The sequence below is a fragment of the Rhinolophus sinicus genome, linkage group LG09 (assembly GCF_036562045.2).
Source record: "Rhinolophus sinicus isolate RSC01 linkage group LG09, ASM3656204v1, whole genome shotgun sequence".
NCBI classification, from domain to species: domain Eukaryota; kingdom Metazoa; phylum Chordata; class Mammalia; order Chiroptera; family Rhinolophidae; genus Rhinolophus; species Rhinolophus sinicus.
In genome coordinates this window covers 98,883,322-98,901,350 of record NC_133758.1, presented here as the reverse complement: position 1 = coordinate 98,901,350, position 18,029 = coordinate 98,883,322, and the positions used below count along the sequence as shown (strand labels likewise).

The 18,029-nt window shown below is 37.3% G+C and overlaps 1 protein-coding gene across 2 annotated transcripts in view; it reads right to left on the bottom strand.

Moving 5' to 3' along the window:
- Positions 1–18,029, bottom strand: part of DNAH11 (dynein axonemal heavy chain 11) — a 291,367-nt gene that overhangs the window by 214,121 nt on the left and 59,217 nt on the right. For both annotated transcript variants that reach the window (XM_074340834.1, XM_074340835.1), the window contains exons 19-26: positions 16,432–16,548; positions 16,205–16,291; positions 9,655–9,813; positions 8,640–8,723; positions 7,022–7,180; positions 4,212–4,334; positions 3,305–3,427; positions 849–1,073 (exon numbers count right to left, since the gene is read on the bottom strand). In XM_074340834.1, the coding sequence (XP_074196935.1) occupies positions 849–1,073; positions 3,305–3,427; positions 4,212–4,334; positions 7,022–7,180; positions 8,640–8,723; positions 9,655–9,813; positions 16,205–16,291; positions 16,432–16,548 (1,077 nt within the window). The remainder of the gene's footprint in view (positions 1–848; positions 1,074–3,304; positions 3,428–4,211; positions 4,335–7,021; positions 7,181–8,639; positions 8,724–9,654; positions 9,814–16,204; positions 16,292–16,431; positions 16,549–18,029) is intronic.

Sequence of the window (18,029 nt, the reverse complement as noted above, 5' to 3'; positions counted from 1 at the left end):
CACACAGAATTTCTCTCTTCAAACCAAACAAATCAAAAGAATAAAGAGAGGGAACCCAGGATCTTAAAGAATACATTCAAATGTGACAATGAGATGAATACTAAACGATCTAGCTATTCTTTCCTCTTTAAAAATTAAACAAAATAGAATTCCTCTGAGTGTTCTGCTTTAGCTAGAGGAAAATATTTAATCCCTATTTCCATATAAAAAGTATAGCCATTATTTTTTCCTGAAAGCTTCTCAAATCATTTATCATTATTATACGCACATCTCCATGTGTTCTCTGTGGCTCTTAGGAAACAAACGAATAACTGGAGTATTGCATTGATACTGGCTTCCCCTACTCGGTGGTCTACTTAATGAAGATGAATCTATTTACCGTGCCTTCATGCCGGGGTAGGCAATCTATGGCCTATGGGAAACAGCTGGCCTGCTGCCTGTTTTCGTATGGTCTAAAGTTAAAAATGATTTCTACATTTAAATGGTTGAGAAAAAAATCAACAGAAGCCTAACATTTTGTGACACATGAAAATATGAAATTCAAATTTCAGTGTCTATTAATGAAGTATTTTTGAAGCATAACCACACCCACTTGTTGATGTCAGATCTGTTTTCTTTTCCACTACAATGGCGGCATTGAGTACTTGTGACAGAGACCACATAAAACCGCAAAGCCTAAGATATTTACTAGCTGACGCTTCACAGAAAAGTTCTGAGACCTGTTTTCTAAAATGCAAGCAAATATTTACTTTTATAAACACAATACCCCCAAATCATGTTTCTTTACAAGATTTTCATATTGTTTGGAAAACTTTGCTAGGATAGAAAACAGTCTGTCTTCTACTGACCTTAAATTCAGCATCTACTCCATCGAATCTTCTAGCATCTTTCACCAGCTGAATTCGAATATCTTCTGAACAGACAAAGATGCTTTCCAGGTGAGACCAAGTTCGCTGGACTTCTATCCAAGTAAAGATGACTGCGTCTGCTATGTTTAATTTATTTTGCCAGCTTAAGACTTGTTCAATGAAGTATTCCACATACTTGCTTTGAAGCAGAGTCTGCAACTGAACCTAAAAGAAAGGCAAAGAATTTTAAATAACAGCTAAATTGGTAGACTGTAAGTACCACGAGAGAGAAGCCATACCCATTCTTTTTTATTGCTGGACTCCTAGGACTTATCATGCAGTACGTGGAACAGGCATTCAATAAGTATTTGCTAAACGAGTGAATTAATGACTTTAAAAAAATCATATTAACTGTTTTTCCAAAAGTTAATATAATTTTTAAAAAGATAAATATAAGCAACTGCATTTAATATATCTTCTATAAGACAACCATGTATCTCCATGTAGGCAGAAAAAGGGATTGTGCACCAGCGTGCAGCTTTAAATAATTTAACATTATTCTTCTTCCTCTCACTCTCTTCCTGGTCCCTGTCTATTAAGTATTCCAAGGCCCTGGGTCCTTTTTCTTTTCTTTTTTTTCCAGTATTAAAGATAAAACAAACTTTCCTCCAGCTTGCTAAGCCCTCAAGCTTCCATTTTCCTCCCCTTTTCGTTTACTACCGAACTTTGCAGCTTTCTGAACTCCAAGGCTTACTTTAATCGCATGCAGCCCAGCAAACACTTCTCACCATTCGCTGACACTGAAATCTCAGCAAGTCGTTGAGCAGAATGGCCTCTTCTCATTCTCCTGCACCTCTAAGTATTGAATACATTTCACTCTTCGTTTTACCCTCAGCTTTTCTGAGATATTATTGACATATGACACTGTGCAAGTTTAAGGTGTGCAATGCAATGATTTAATACATGTAGCTATTGTGAAATGGTTATCATACTAAGGTTAGTTAACACCTCTAACCCCCACATAATTACCTTTTTGTGGTGATAACATTTAAATTAAAATCTAGTCTCTTCGGAATTTTCAAATACACAATACAGCGTGATTAACTATAGTCACCATACTGTACGTGAGATCCCCAGAACTTAATCATCTTACACCTTTGACCAACATCTCCCCATTTCTCCCCACTCCCCAGCCCCTGGCAACCACCATTCTATTCTGTTTCTTTGAGTTCAGCTTTTTTTAGATTCTACATATAAGAGAGAACATACAGTATTGGTTTTTCTCTGACTTATTTCACTTAACATAATACCCTCAAGGTCTATCTATCCATGTTGTCACAAAAGGCTCAATGCCCTTTTTTATGGCTGAATCATATTCCATTTTACACACACACACACACACACACACACACACACACACACATTATCTTTATCCATTCATCTGTCAATGGACACTAAGGTTATTTCCATGACGTTTAATTCTTCTTTGGGAGAAAAACTTACCCTGTGGTTTCCATTATATTGCAGTACCCTTTTTCTACTATTTCTCGGACCACTCTCTCTCTTCCTCCTTTAATATCTCCTCCTCTTGTTCACCAAATGTAGACTTTTCTGAAGCTCTAGTCTCCACTGCTTATCTTCTTTACCTTTCATTATCTGGCTTATCCATTCTTAAGATATCAACAATGACTTTCCAACCTACGGTTCTACACCGAACCTCCATGCTGAGCTCTGTGTCTGACTTTCCACCTTTACATAAATGTCCCTCACTCTAAATACACCAAAAATAACAGAGCATCATCTCTCTAGATCAGATTCTTTTCCTAAGTGACTTAAGTCTCATAATAATAATAATAATAATAATAACACTACTGTTATTTTGTGCTCTGAAGAGTTTGTCTCTTTTACCTTTCCTATCGTTCACGTCCAAAGAGATGCTAACTCAACCTTAGAATTCAAGACCATATGTATTATGTGCTCTGGCCTGTGTCTCCAGCCTTATTTTTTATTACTCCCATAAAAAACATCACATTCTAAAGAAACCGAAGTCTTAAAATTACCTTTGGACTTTCTGTCATTCCAAGATGCTACTAACATTGTCTCCATTGCCTGTAACACCCTTTTCTGATCGCCATTCTTTGTTGAATACCAGCCCAACCTTCCCAGTTCAGCACAAGTATCACCGCCTTACCAGGTCCTCCCTGAGTCTTTCACCCTCCGCATCCCAGAGCCTTTTTCTTCTTAGACCCCTTGGAACCCTCTGTCTCTCTACTCAAGCGCAAGTTCCTTGAGAACAAGTGTTCATACCTTTTGACCCCAAATGGTACCGTGCTCGGAGCTTGATACAAGTAGATGCCCAATGAATGAATAAATAAATATTGAGTATTGGAATTTGGGTAAAGTCTAAAATCGTAATTTCAAAGGAAAAAAATCTGTAATAAAAATAGCCATCTTACTTGGTTGTGCTCTAGAGTTTCAAAAAGTTGTTCATCAGACTTTAGTAATGGAACGCCTGTCCGATAGTGAACTTCATAAGAAAACTCCATGGTCGCCCAGGTCTGACTGATTTCAGTAATAACCTAGACATAAACACTGTTAAGTTATGTCCACAAAAGTTTAATTTAGGACCAACAGCTAGACTAGCGTCTGGAAGTTTTTTTCCAATTTACAATTTAAAAAAAAAAAAAAAAGATATCAAATAACATTGTCCATCATTTTTTCTTCCAAATAATTCATGGTAATGAGGTTTAGAGAATGAATTGCATCAGTTTAGAGAATGAATTGCATCACACAAAAGGAACAAGCACCACACCAATATCAAATGTCTGTTGGATCTGACTTTCACATCCTTTGTTGAATCAGAATGCTAGAGCAGGAAGGGACTCAAAAGGTTATCTAAAGGTTAGATAGATATTATTTATAAATTAGTAGCAAGAGACAGGTGGTGCTCCGAGAGCCTGAGTGTGAATCCCAGTTCCCCTACGTGAACCTGGGTAAGTTAATTACCCCACTCTCTACCTCAGTTTTCTCATCTGTAAAATAGGGGCAATAACACTACCTCCCTACCTTCATTAATTAAGTGAATTAATATAAACCAAGCACTGAGAGCAGTACTTGCTACAAAGTAAATGATAAGTGTTTTCTGCTATTAGCATTAACACTGGGCCAAACCTCATTTCCCACATTCCCTGTGGCTTAGAAGAATCCATTTCCTGCCCAAGTCCCAGTGCGAATGAGCACAGAGAACAGGCTAGCACCCAGGTCCCCACACAACCGTGGCCTGGGGACTTCTCCCTGTATCTGCTTGTGTACTAATACCCAGAATGAGCCCAATGTGAAAAGCAACAGCACCATGAACACTACCTTTTCGGTCCCCAGTTCTTTGGCTGCTTTGTCCACGATGCTTCGGACATCATCTTCCACTTGGTGTAACCGCAAGGCTAACAAATCTGCCAAAGTGGTGGCTTCGCTTATTGAAAACTCGACCTGATATTAGGAAGAAAAAAAGGGGCAGAATTTATATTCCACATATAGTAATGGTTCCTTTAACCTAATGGCCAGAGGAATGAATCATAGCTATATATACTCAAGTCAGCTGCTGAGCACGTCTCTGGTTCAGCAAAAAAGTGTGGATAGTCAAACACGTTGCTTTCTAACTCCCAGTTACTGGGAGTTACATCACCCACCAGAAGCTATGGCCAAGGTTTAGGCCACATTCACACTACACCACTTTCTTTTGTTTCATTTCCTCCCCTTGTCAGTTCATTTCTTATCTCCTTTGTCCACAAAACCCATTTTTAAAGAGACTCACGATGTTCATTTATTATAATTTGGTTGAAATCCCAGGAATCAGGTACTAGCTCATTTGTCTTTTCTTCCTTCAGTACTCTGTTCACTGAACATAATTCCCAGTTGCTTCCATGATTTAACCTAGTTTTATCACTAATTTAATCTCAGTTCCTTGGTTAAAAAGAAAATACTTTCACTCCCAGTGTCATCAATCATATTTATCATGTGAGAAAATAATTCACATTGATTTCTTCTTGTTGACTTGCCCCACTCACCCAGTATTTGCTAAGAAGGTCTCAGCTCTTTCTAAATGTCCAGAGTCATCCATGTCCCTTGCAAATGAAGAGCTGATCCAGCCCCATGATTGCAGGAAGGTTATTTCTTTCCTGCTCCTGCTAAGAATATCCAGACCCTGCTCCTTGGGTGCTGCAGTCCTCTCTGGCTCTCCCCACACTGTAACACTCCTGACAACTATCCACATCTTTGCATAGGGGGACTAAACATCCCTGTTTGCCCAGGTCTGAGGGTGTTCCCAGGATGTGGGACTTCCAGTGCTGAAACCTGGAAAATTCTGGGCAAACCAAATGAGTAGATCACCTACCTATACATCACTTTTGACCTCTCTCCACAGCTGATGGGGGCCAGCGAGCCAGGTCTGTGTTAGAGTAAGAATGAGTAGGGATAGAGAATGGGATCACCCTGATGAGTCAGATGGCTTGTGCACCGAACACGAACACCCAGCCCAGGTGACAAATGCAGGTTGACTCTAACCACTGCTCTGATGCCTCGGGACAGCCTTGAGGAAGGTGCTTTTTCTAAATTGTCCCCCGGAGAAAGTACCTTTTTCTAGCTTATGGAAAGCCATAATACAGGCGGTGGTGAGAAGAAATCTCACTGGAGGAAATGTGAGGACGGGGAGAGGAGCAAGGCACTCAGTCTATTACATATTGGGAGATGCAAAGACTTTCTGAATGAATAAATGAATAAATTAATTATAAAGTCTAAATACCCAATACCTGAAAGACTCTGTGGAAAGTATCATGATAGTAATAGTTTCAGGGACCATTCATTGAGCACTTTCTACACACTAGGTCCATAGATACAATTTCATGTCCAATTTGTCCACCAATTCTGCATGGGAAGCATTACAGCAGTTTTGCATTTCACAGAAGGGGGAACTGAGGTACGGAGAAAAGGTAAGTTGCCAATCAGAGTTACTAAGTGCTAGAGTTGGGACAGTGAAGCCTAGGCCATCTCCACGTCACCAAGCTGCCCCTTCCCTCAGTTTCCCCACTCTGCAAACTCTGTCTTCAAATCCGGAGAGCCTTTCTTCACAGCGAGTGCCTCAGGCTCTAGAGTTGGCTGAGGAGAAAACACACATACCACGCTGCCTTCTATATATGTTAAACTGATAAAGGTCACCTTCTCTGAAAAATAATGTGTAAGGTTGGTATATTTGCTCTTAAATAGAAGCAGAAAGACAAGAAAATATAACCTCAAGTGGCCTAGATATACGAAACACCATTTTGTATGTTGTAATAAAATCAAAACCATCAAAAAAGATACCATTATTAAATGAATTGGGGGGATATCACCATTTCATAAATACCTCTCCCCCTGAATTCATTTCTATGCCTTCTGATGCTCTCTGAAACAAGGAAGAGTCATTGCAGCCACGTCATGCTCTATAAAATGGGTTCACATGATCTCAGTTGACCCTTCCAAGATCCTCTGATGTATGAGAGCAGAGACCATCCCTCTCATTTTATTAATGAAAAACAAAACTCAAAATAGAGAGGTCACGTGTCTTGTTTGCAGTCACATAGCCAGTAAGAGATAAAAGGGAGGTGTCTTAGTTCAGGTTGCAATAACAGAATACCACGGACTGAGTGGTATAAACAACAAACACTTATTTCTCCCTGTTCTAGAGGCTGGAAGTCCAAGATCAAGGTGCCAGCACAGTGAAGTTCTTGGTGAGGACCCTCTTCTGAGTTTTCATAAGTTTGTCCTCTTGTACCCTCAACATGGCAGAGAGTAGATAGCTCTGGTCTTCTCACCCCTTTATAAAGGCACTCATCCTGTTTATGAGGGTTCCACTTTCATGACCTAATTATTTCCCAAAGGCTCCACTTCCAAATACCATCACACTGGGGACTGAGGCTTCAACACATGACTTTTTGGAGGACAAATTTAGTCCATACCAGGAGGTAAAGCTAGGATACTTGCACGTCGAGTCTATTGGTCCTGTCTCAGGAGCTTCACCTCTCCCAAGTGACCAGAGAACTTCTCACAAATCCTACTTCCTCCCAGATGAATAATGTAAACCAAAGAGCAACACTTCACAGTCACAAAAATATTCAATTAATGAGACTCAGCAAACTGACCCCAGTGGTCTTCATCAGCTGGTGCCAATGTCTGTCTCTGAGGGCAGGGCTCTGTAACTCCGTGACAGCTCTCAGGGAGGTCGTCATGTCCTTCACAGTGCCTTCCAAGCCTGCATAAGCATCCCAGGCACGCACTTCCTTGTCTAGTGACCAGATTTCCTAGAGTAAAAAATACACACACACACACACACACACACACACACACACACACACACACAAAACAGGTCCCCATATATAATGACACATTTCATAATTTGCCTCCTTTGAAAGAATAAATATACACTTCCCTGGATTAGGAAAGAGAGTAAAAACACTGAAACCCCAAGGTTAAGAACTAAAAAGAATCCACTCCCTCATATATGAGTCTACTATGTACAAGCCACTGGGACACACTGGTTTCTTATTCACAGGTTCTAACTGAATGTCCCACGAAGAAATCCATGGGACACTGAATGTAGGGAAGTAACAGAGTTTATAGGACATATTCAATGAAGAGTGTTTCCTCTAGAAACATAAATAAGCAGAAAACTGAGATTGTTATCTGGGTTACTAAGATCTTCCTCTGAAGACCTGACTTGTTTCAATGGTAGCCTTGAAATGCTGGTTCCCTTTGAGGATTTGTTCCTGGGGACTTAAAGAGTTCATGACTTCAAGGTATGTCGAACAGGGCCCTTGACTAAGCTGTTGTCGCAGCCCATGCAACATGAATAATTGTGAGTGAGAAAACCCATAATAAAACAATAATCTCAGCCCAAAGAGAAGGACAATGCCTCTTGTTTAAAAAAATAATAATAAAAGAGCTTCAGCTGAGAGTGGGAGTTAAACTGTCACTCAGAAGTGAGACGATCAAATGGTAGAGGAGACAAGTAGGGAGTGAGCACAATAATGATATAGGGACCCATGACACTCAAAGCATGATGGGACATTTCAGTTAGGGTCCATGGGACAAGGATAATATGGGAGAACAAACTGGGAAGAGTCCGGAGGTGAGAAGAAAGCAAAAGCCCTACCGCTTGTAAACTGCCTTTCCCTGCTATGCATTTTGGCTTTATCTAAAGAGGTTCTGCTCTCTTCAGAGGTATGGCTATGGGGACTAGATACCAAAGCCCCAAATTCAGATAAGCTCAGTTCGTATATATTGAGTTCCTGGGATACTGGAATAATCAGTAATATGAACAAAGATCATGGTATTCCATATAAATCCTCAAGGCGCATACTCCAAGTACTTGCCCCAAATTCTAGAACCAAAACGTATCTTTTAAGGTACAAAATGCTTACAGTTGCTAAGGAAAGAATTCAAAAGCTTTCAGAAGCCTTACCTCTCAGCCCTGGTACTTTTAATCTTAATACCCTCCATCCCAGACAGCTTTAGGAAGCTCATGACTACTCATAAATTCACTAGCCATAATATGCTTTTATCCACTCATTCACAGAAAAGCAGGTTTGATTAAAAGCGCAACTGGCTGAGAGTGAGAAAGAAAAAAAATACTCTCATATCATCCTGTGTGAAGGAAACCAGGACATACAGCCCCACACCAGATACCACTAGGTTAGAGGAGATGGAAGGAGGTGGTGCTGAGAAAGATAAATTGTTGTAATAGACAGTTATGGAACTTGCCTTGGCAAACCTTCTGAGTTCTACATCCATCTGGTCTACATTAATCTGTCTCCACTGGGTGTTAGTCCAATTATCAATGCTTCTCTGAAAACGCACAAGCAGATAAAAGTGTCAACAACATTTGGTGAAAGCAAGTCTCCACAGCAAAATATACAAACTGATGATACACAGTGGTTCTATTATCCAGTGGAAAGTCAATTACTTAAATATTAACTGCACTTATCAAAACTTCCCCATCACCAAAACAAAAACGTTGTCAGAACATGTGAAACTTAAGGCTAAAACATTATGTTATATTAGCAGTGACCAATGCCACACACACACCATCATTATTATTTAATCCTGAGTACTTTGAATGAATTGGATAAGTATATGACCATTAAATATACCAGATTTTTATTATTCTACATATAACATAAGATTTCATAAGACAATCTTCATCCATTATAAACAAAACACTCAACTTTTTGACTATGTTCTGTTTTCCTCATATATTTCTATATGGTTCTCAGCTAACTTCAAAGAAAATTATCTATAATGCATGTTGCAAAATGCCTAGCTCCCTAGAACTTAAAGTTACACTTAGGTTTGAAACTTAATTAACCATATACAAATTAACTTTATGTTTAGTCAGGTCTGTCTATAGGTAGATGCACAAACACATAAATACAAGCATGGAAGTACACAGAAATCTGCACGAACAGGTCACCACATGTGTAATATATATTTATGTATTAAGTTTTATTTATAGTCTACATAGCCCCCCAAAAGGATTTGAAGCCGTTAACTCATTATACACAAGTTCATTCAGAACTGAAAACAAAAACAAATGATTCTTCGGTGAAGAACCTTATACTAACAGATATATGAACTCTCATTCTGGAGGGAAAATCTAATGTCCACATATTTCAAGAAATAAAACTCAAACAGAACAATAGAAATGCTAAAAAGTGTTTATTTATACAAAAGAACTACTAAAAGGAAAAAGTATTCTTTAAGAAAGGTAGTGACTTACTCTAACATAAATAATGACATCCCAGAGTCCCTTGAGCAATTTTATTTCTTTGCGACATTGCTTCATTTGTTTGTACTCTGGAAGAGCCACTTCAAAAAGCTGAGTAGATTCTTGCATGTGCAACATTTCTTCCTCTAATGCCTCAAGCTCTTGATTTGCCTAAGGAGAAAACACACACATGGACGTAAACACCCTTAACAGCCAACAAACTGCCAGAGACAGCGAAACCACATAGTTTTACAACTCGGGTTATGTCAACATTTACAACTTTGATTTAAAAAAAAAAAAAAATCTGCAGTATGATTACTGGCAAAATGTAGAAGGCTTTAGATGAACAAACTTACAGCTACTTAAAAAGTGAGAGTAGACTATTAATAAATACATTAATGTTATCAATATTCTTCCTATCCATATTTCAGCAAAATTTGCTGTGGCATCAGGTTGCTGTGGTTACAATTTTTCCTCTTGCTTTTCACTATACAGTTGGGGACTTTGCTGGGCACCAAAACGTGAGGCTCTAGAAGCTTCCACTTAACGAAGAAATCACTTCTATTCCACTTACATGAACTTAATACATGTAATTCTTAACAATTATGCTTAGATTGTTCATGAAAATTTCGTAAGACATTAAACAAAGCTAGCCATCATCTTAAGCTGTTTCCCTGTTAACTATCTTTACAGCACATGCGTGTTAGGCAAGTATCCAAAAAAAAAAAAAAAAAAATTACAAAAGCCAAAAAAACCGAATAAAAGTTTAAATACATAGGTTTTTTTGTTTTACTGCTGTGCTTAATATACATGAAGTAATGGATATCAAGCAATTCATTTTACTGCAAGTTTTATGAATGGAAAAAAAAATAAATCACTTCTTTAAAAAAAAAGAACTTTTAGATTAAAAAAAATATCCTAGAGATTATCAAAAGCACAAAATGAACTGAAGAGAATTTGTGAAATGAAACACTGGAGCTAAAACCACACAGCACAGTATGAGAAATTGCCCTGCGTCATTATCTTCACCAAGGCACACCAACCATCCCATCTACATAGAACAGTTGATGTTTTACAGCAAATATATGGTGACTCCTTTTTCTCTTTCTTAATAAACCAATTCTAAAAGTTTAGTTTTTATTAACATGGTGGTGTATTCACGTGGTAAAAGTCCAAGTGCAGAAGAGTTTGTAACACAGGAAAAGCTGGAAACCCAGGTTCACTCTCCAGTTCTTCTGGCTGCTCTTCCACTGACTCTGACGACTGAGCACAAACTGCTCCTTGATTTATCAAGTTTAGACATTACACTAGGTTACCAACTTTGCAAAAAAAAGGACTTCACTTTGTTTTTCCACTTTATGTTTTCTCCCATCCTCCTCTCAATATCCAACAATTATATTACTTGGGTTCTTTTGACTTTATTTTAACTTTAAATATCCATATTTACTCTTTTTGTGTTTTAACTTTCAATTCTCTTTTAATTTTCTACTATGTAAAAAAGAATATTAGCACTGTAATATCCTTTCATTATGTAAGTTATAGGCTTCCTTTTTACAAGCTATACCTTTATAAACAATAACTGTCATTCTCTTAATTTTACAAATGTTTTATTATGAAAAATTTCACATGCACTAAAGGCTATGGGTGTGAGCATACATACCATCCAGCTTAGGAAATATGTTACTAATAACTTTAAATGGTCTTCTCAATTTTATCCCCCTTCTTCCCACTACAAATTTAATCACCAAATTTTTATTTAATATTCCCCTGATTTTTATATTTTCACTACATACGTATGTACTGCTAAATGCTAAACTGTTAACATCTATGTTTTTGAAATTTATATTAATAGTTTTATACTATATAGTAAGACATTTTAATTAATACTTATTTTTGAGCTACAGCTATCTATTCATGAGGACATATGTGAAGTTCACTCATTTCTACTGTTGTATAGTACTTATTCTACTTCTGATGGCCATTTAGGCTTTTCCTCTATTTCACCATTACAACTAGGAATGTTCACTTCCTCTGGAATAAACATTTTATGCAGAGTTTTTGTTGTGCTTTAATGACTTAAAAAATCTTCCAAGAGTTTCTAGCATGAATGAATACTGAATGATTGCTAAAGAGTCTTTGGAATTTCCTGAGATGATTATATGATATTTTCTTTTTCATTTGTTAATGTGATGAATTATATGAATCCCCTAATGTTGAATCAAACCTGTTTTCCTGGGATGAACCCAACTTGTTTATAAGTTGGTATAATTTTCTTACGTTTGTTGTGTATGTTTGCATCTAAGTACATAAAAAAGGCTGGTGTATAATTTTTCCTTTCTCATACTGTCCCTTTATGAAAATTAACATGCTTCACAGAGTAATTTTTGAGTGTTTATTTTTCTTCTGGTCTCTGGAATCATACGAAGAACATGTTTTTTGAAAGCTTCTTGGAATTCACCTGTAAGGCCATTAGGACCTTTTATTTGTTCTGTTGAAACATTTTTTTTTAAACTACTGGTAAATTTTTTCTTTTTCTTTTTCCTACTGGTTAATTTTTAATAGTTAAAGGATTATTCGGGTTTACTATTTCTTGAGACAGTTTTGGTAAATTACATTACTCTAGAAATGTATCCATTTTATTTAAAATTTTCAAATTCCCTGTTACTTGCATTCTCTGATTTTTTTTTTTTTTTTCCCAAGTCAAGTTGTTGTCCTTTCAGTCTTAGTTGTGGAGGGCGCATTTCAGCTCCAGGTCTAGTTGCTGTTGTTAGTTGCAGGGGGCACAGCCCACCATCCCTTGCGGGACTCAAGGGATTGAACTGGCAACCTTGTGGTTGAGAGCCCACTGGCCCATGTGGGAATGGAACCGGCAGCTTTTGGAGTTGGGAGCATGGAGCTCTAACTGCCTGAGCCACCGGGCCGGCCCCCATTCTCTGATCTTTTGAATATCTGCTCTTTCTTTCCTACCATTCGCTATTTATTCCTAAGACGATGCATTTTTCTCTTTTCTTTTTTCCCTTGTTCATTCCATCAAATATTTGTCAATATAATTAGTCTTCTCTCAGAATCAGATTTGGCTTTGCTAAGTTCTCATCTTGAAAGACACACACTAGAAGTTTTTTCAGTGATGATTTGTGGGTGGTGGTTAATACATTGCTTTTGTTTATATGAAATATCCTTATTTCGCTCTTGTTATTCAAATATAATTTTATACAATTTGGAAACTATTATCCACTATCTCTGGCTTCCAGTGTTGCTGATGAGAAATAGCTTGCAGCCATATTGTCTTTTCTAACAAGTGGTCTGTCTTTTCTATCCGTTGCTTTAGAGATCTTTTCTTTGCCTTTGGCATACTGTAGTTCACCGAGATGTGTCTAGATGTCGACTTTGCATTTATCCTGGTTGGGATTCAGTGAATTTCCTGAATCTATTCATTCATGCCTAGACCAGTCCTAGAAAAATCTCAGCGATTATATCTCTGACTATTGTCTGTCTAATATTCTGTTTATTCTCTCTTCCAGGAAGTCTGAGCAGAAGAGGTACACATTATTCTAACTCCTTACTCTGGGTCTCTTAATCTCTTTTATATTTTCCATCTCCCTACACTTATGTGCTGCCTTCTAAGTGATTTCTTCCAATGTCATTTGCATTTCACCAATTCTCTTTTCAGCTTTAACTAGCTCTCTAACCCATCTGCTGAGTTTTTTTAATAATTGTTTTTCATTTTCACAAGTTCCTGCCCCATTTCTAAATTTAGCTGATCATTGCTGACAGTCTCAAAACTGAGAACTTGCTTTATTTCAATATTATCTTTTGTTACCTTAATAAATGTCTTCTAATATCTGATGTTTTATATGAGTCTATGTCTGAGGTTTGCTCTTTCTGCTGGCTCTTATGCACGATAGTGTGTTTATTGACTGTTTTATTATAAACTCAAATTTGACTGAACATAATTTGTTGGACCCCTGAGGAGACTAGAATAAGAGTACTTTTTTTCTTTCCAGAGAAGATTTGGGTTTGCTTCTACTAGGTGCTTAGAAGAGCTACTTGCAACCATTTTCATTTCCTAGCCTGTAAATGCCTTAATCATAGGGGAAGTATAAAAGTGAACCATAACCCATATGAGAACAGGTCAATGTTTACAAATTTCCAGAGGATCCTTTCCCCATTTTTTTCTCCTCTCTCTCTCTCTCTCTCTCTCTCTGTGTGTCACTCATGTGCACACATGTGCCCTAGTCTAAGCCTTAGCAAGGACTGACAGGTAATCTCAGAGGCTCCCTTCGCAGGCTCCAGATTTTTCCCAAGCCACTCTTTCACTCAGGGTATATAACTTCTCAAGAGCTTTCCATCCTGGTTTCAGCACTCTTATTTTTTCCCCTGCCCTTTAGAGATTTCTCTTGTCTTCTTGGGAACTCAGCAACAGATTTAAAATTGCATATTTGTGAACATGTTTCAACATCTGTTTTACAAAAGAGGGATTTTCAAAATGTCTCGTCTGTCATACTCCCACAGCCCACAGCCCTTTTATTTTTAATCATTTCCCTATTACTTATACTAATTAAATTATTCCTAGAAATACATACCCAGTTATGTTCATTCAAGTGCATACTGTATCTTTGGCTATGAAGAAACTATACATTTAATATAACTTTACCAAGGGACCAGTTATAACAGGAGAGATTCACCATACCACTCCCCTTGTACCTGGAGGGTCAGTGGCTTCCCTCTTGCAGGGTGAGGTGCTTTGTGTATTATGATCTATCAAACCAGCCCAGAACAAAGCATATACATGCCTGTAGTTGAATCCAGTTAAATAATCATTAGATATGCATGCTGAGCAAACACACAAGAAAATTACTTCAAGATATAGGTAACCCAGCCCAACTATATTCAAAATATCCCTTAACACATTCTGTAGGTACAATGATAAATATCTCTGACTTTTAAATATGTAACTATATGCTGTTACAGGATAGCATGCAAATGGTAGGATTCAATAAAGGATAACTGTAGTAAATGTTTACATACAGCACATGGGTTAGTCAAGTAAAAATGTCTCCCGATTCACAATCTGTTCAGACCACCTGAAATGTAGACATACACTTAAAAAAAAAAAGCAACTTAGTAGCATATTCTAACCTAATCCTTTTCAGTGAATACATTAACTACTTTTCTTCAGCCAAGCGAAAGAGAAAACCTTATGCTACAGAATGGTGTTTTCTGAATGTGTTTAAAGCAGTTAAAACTAAATTCAACCCAAAATTTGTCAAGGGAAGTAAAAGCTGTGTCAGCTGCAAGCTTTTCACCAGTCTATATCACCAGCATGAAGTAAAATCAGAATGGCAGTCTAGATGAAGAAATCAGAAAGATTCCCAGCTCCTGAATCTAAACTTCACAAAGTCATTTTCTCATTTTGGCTATTAGGTCAAAAATTCCTAGAGAAACAAAAGGTATTTTTCTGATAAAAATGTAAAATATTTTTCAAGCCTCATGTGAATTGCCATTTTGAATTATTTGCCCATTACATTCATTCTTAGAATCAGCCATAATAAAGCAGTTCGTCATAAACTAGGATTGAATGACTCAATAATATTTGTATCCAGAGTTAAGAATAAGTTACGGGCTTTCCTTAACTATGATTAAAAGTTACTGGCAAAGTATCACTGACAAAGAGTACATGGATCAAAATTCCTGATATTTAAAAAAAAAAAAAAATTAGACAGCTAGAATTTTAATACTAGTTCTGTCACTTACTAACTGTGTAATTTCTAGCAAGTTTCTTAATTACACATTATTGTTTCTTTACCTAAAAATAGGAGAATAATAGACCTTGCAGGACATTTGGTTCTGTCCAAAAGTTCCTTGATATTTGATCCTGTCAAAAACATCCACACTTAGAAAATATCGCTGGGTTCAGAGAGCTCATAATGTTTATTTATACTTTTCCTTTACAGGATTAATATATTAAAAATACTATCGTGTTTTATTGATAGACTAAATAATTGTGTTGTGTCCACATTGCCAGTAATAACCCTTCTCGTGTCTGTAGCCTACCTGGTAATGGCACATAGAGTCACATAGGTGGATTGGGGTTCAAATCTTGCAAAAGAGTGAGTTTTGTATTAACAATGCACATTTTGTAAAGGACCAAATTTCAAGTACCCTTTGGCATGAACCAAATGTCTATGGACATTATAGACAGGCCCAAATATCCACTAATCATAATATTAGTTACATCATAGCAATATTACAAGAACTGCAAAAAATGATGTAAATAATATGCTTAGCAAAACTCTTGACATATACGTAGTAAGTGCTGAAAAAATAGTAGATGTTACTTTCATTAGGATGATTGATAATGATAGTGATTTTGGGAGACATGATTTAAATCAATATAATTTATTTCGGGAAAATTGTTTATAACTGCATTTTACATAGTTAAATCTCAACTCCTATAATGAATTGCAAAACTAAGGTGGAATAAAGCAGTATTCCAGTGTCTAAATTTTACTTTCTAATATAGCTATTGTAACACACACAAGATAACTGAGATCAGCATTACCTTATCAAGCACTGTGTATGGATTTTCTGCATTAAAACTGAAAGGAGCAGAGAATCTGAATCTCTCTCTGAACTCAGCCTGCTTCTCCTGATCAGGGTGAGAAAAAAAAAAAAAAAGAAAAGAAAATGAATCTCAAATAGCTTCAATTATCCTTGTAAAACTTTTCTTAAAAACAAACAAACAAACAAAAACCAAAACAAAGAAAAAATACTCGGTTGCTAGCTTACATCAAACAAAATACATTTTTTCCTTATAAGATTGACTTCTGCATTTTGGAGAGGTGAAACTTCATGTCTGACAGTTGCTGCAATCTTTTTGGTAGTTTCCCATCTTTCAGGTAATTCCTACAAAAACACAGGTACAAATGGGAAATTACTTCAATGACTAAAACAAACCAACTTTATAGCATTAAATAATTACAATCTCTTTACACTAACCCATGGCATCTTCTCATTCTTCAATAAGAGGAGTTGATGTCAAAGAACATTAAAGTGACTAAAAGGCTTAGAGCCAGACTGACGTCCAGAATGACCCCCTGGCACCCTTGGATTCGTATCTTCCAAGCATAAACCAGAGTTGTCCTCTGGTGTACATTTTATCTCAGAATAAATGAAAATCTTTTCAAAATAAACACAAATTTCCAAACTGTTTTGCTGTTGAGGGAATAAAATTAAAGTGCTCTGGAAAGGACTTCGCTGACCTCTAACAACTAGAAACGGAGCCATGTTTAGCAGGTGAAAAAAGATGCTTTGAACGCAGCAGGGCAGAAATTAAAATGTGACTCAATCTCATCTTCCACTTTCCTCTAGCCCCGGAAGCTCTGTGTGTGCTCGGTCTTGATGGAGAGTTTGAGCACTTAGGTTAGGTTAATTTTAAATGACTAGGATTTTTGAACTAAGAAGAGACAAAGGGAAGGGAAGGCTAATCCCTACTTGATGTAGGACAAAAGCAGCAATAAATAGTTCAGGTAGCAACTCAACTGTTCTCTCCCTGACTACAATGCAAATAAGACAACAGGAAGTTATTTTCTTTGGAGAGCCATTGTGCATAATTGCTGTTGAAAAGCATTCCTTGTGTCCAGACAAACAAAACATTGTTTCTCTGGGTCATCTCCTGGGACACTGAAATTGTTTTGTCATACAAAACCACCCACAGTGAAGGGCCTCTCCTCCTGTTGCTCAAGAGCAAAAATCAAAGGTTCTAAAGACTATTTTGTAACCCTCGATAAATATTTGATTCAGTAACTGCCAATTTTGAAGCCTGAACTGTGCTAAATATAAATTGTATCTGTGCGGTGCAGCAATGTTACAAAGATAAAACATTCTTTGGCTTAAATTGTTTTATAACCTGTCAGAGTGAATGAAAGGCACACAGAATAACTATGCTACAGGACAGAATGTGTTAACTTCCGTCAGGAGGTCTGTATGTCATGGAATTAAAATGCTTGGGAGGCAACATGGTATCATGATAGGAGCACAGAACCAGGCCAAGAACCAAGGGACTTGGGCCTCAACCTATTTGTCCTTCATCTTGTTCTTTCACGCTTTATCTCATCAAAACTCTGCACCTTCATCTGTACTGAGTCTCCCTTTGCATTCCCAATTGAGCCCATGGAACCTAAATATCGCATGAAGTCCCTTCAGCGACTGTGGGTGGGAAGCCACAGAAAGTGGGCTCAGGCCCCTCAACTTGCTGTGACTACACTACACCTGCTGTTACCTGCTTTATATTTGGGGTTCCATATAAGCTTTCATTTGATAAAAATTGATTTTCATTGAAAACCAAAAAAAGATCGGATGCTCTCCAAAGTCTCTATAACTGATAT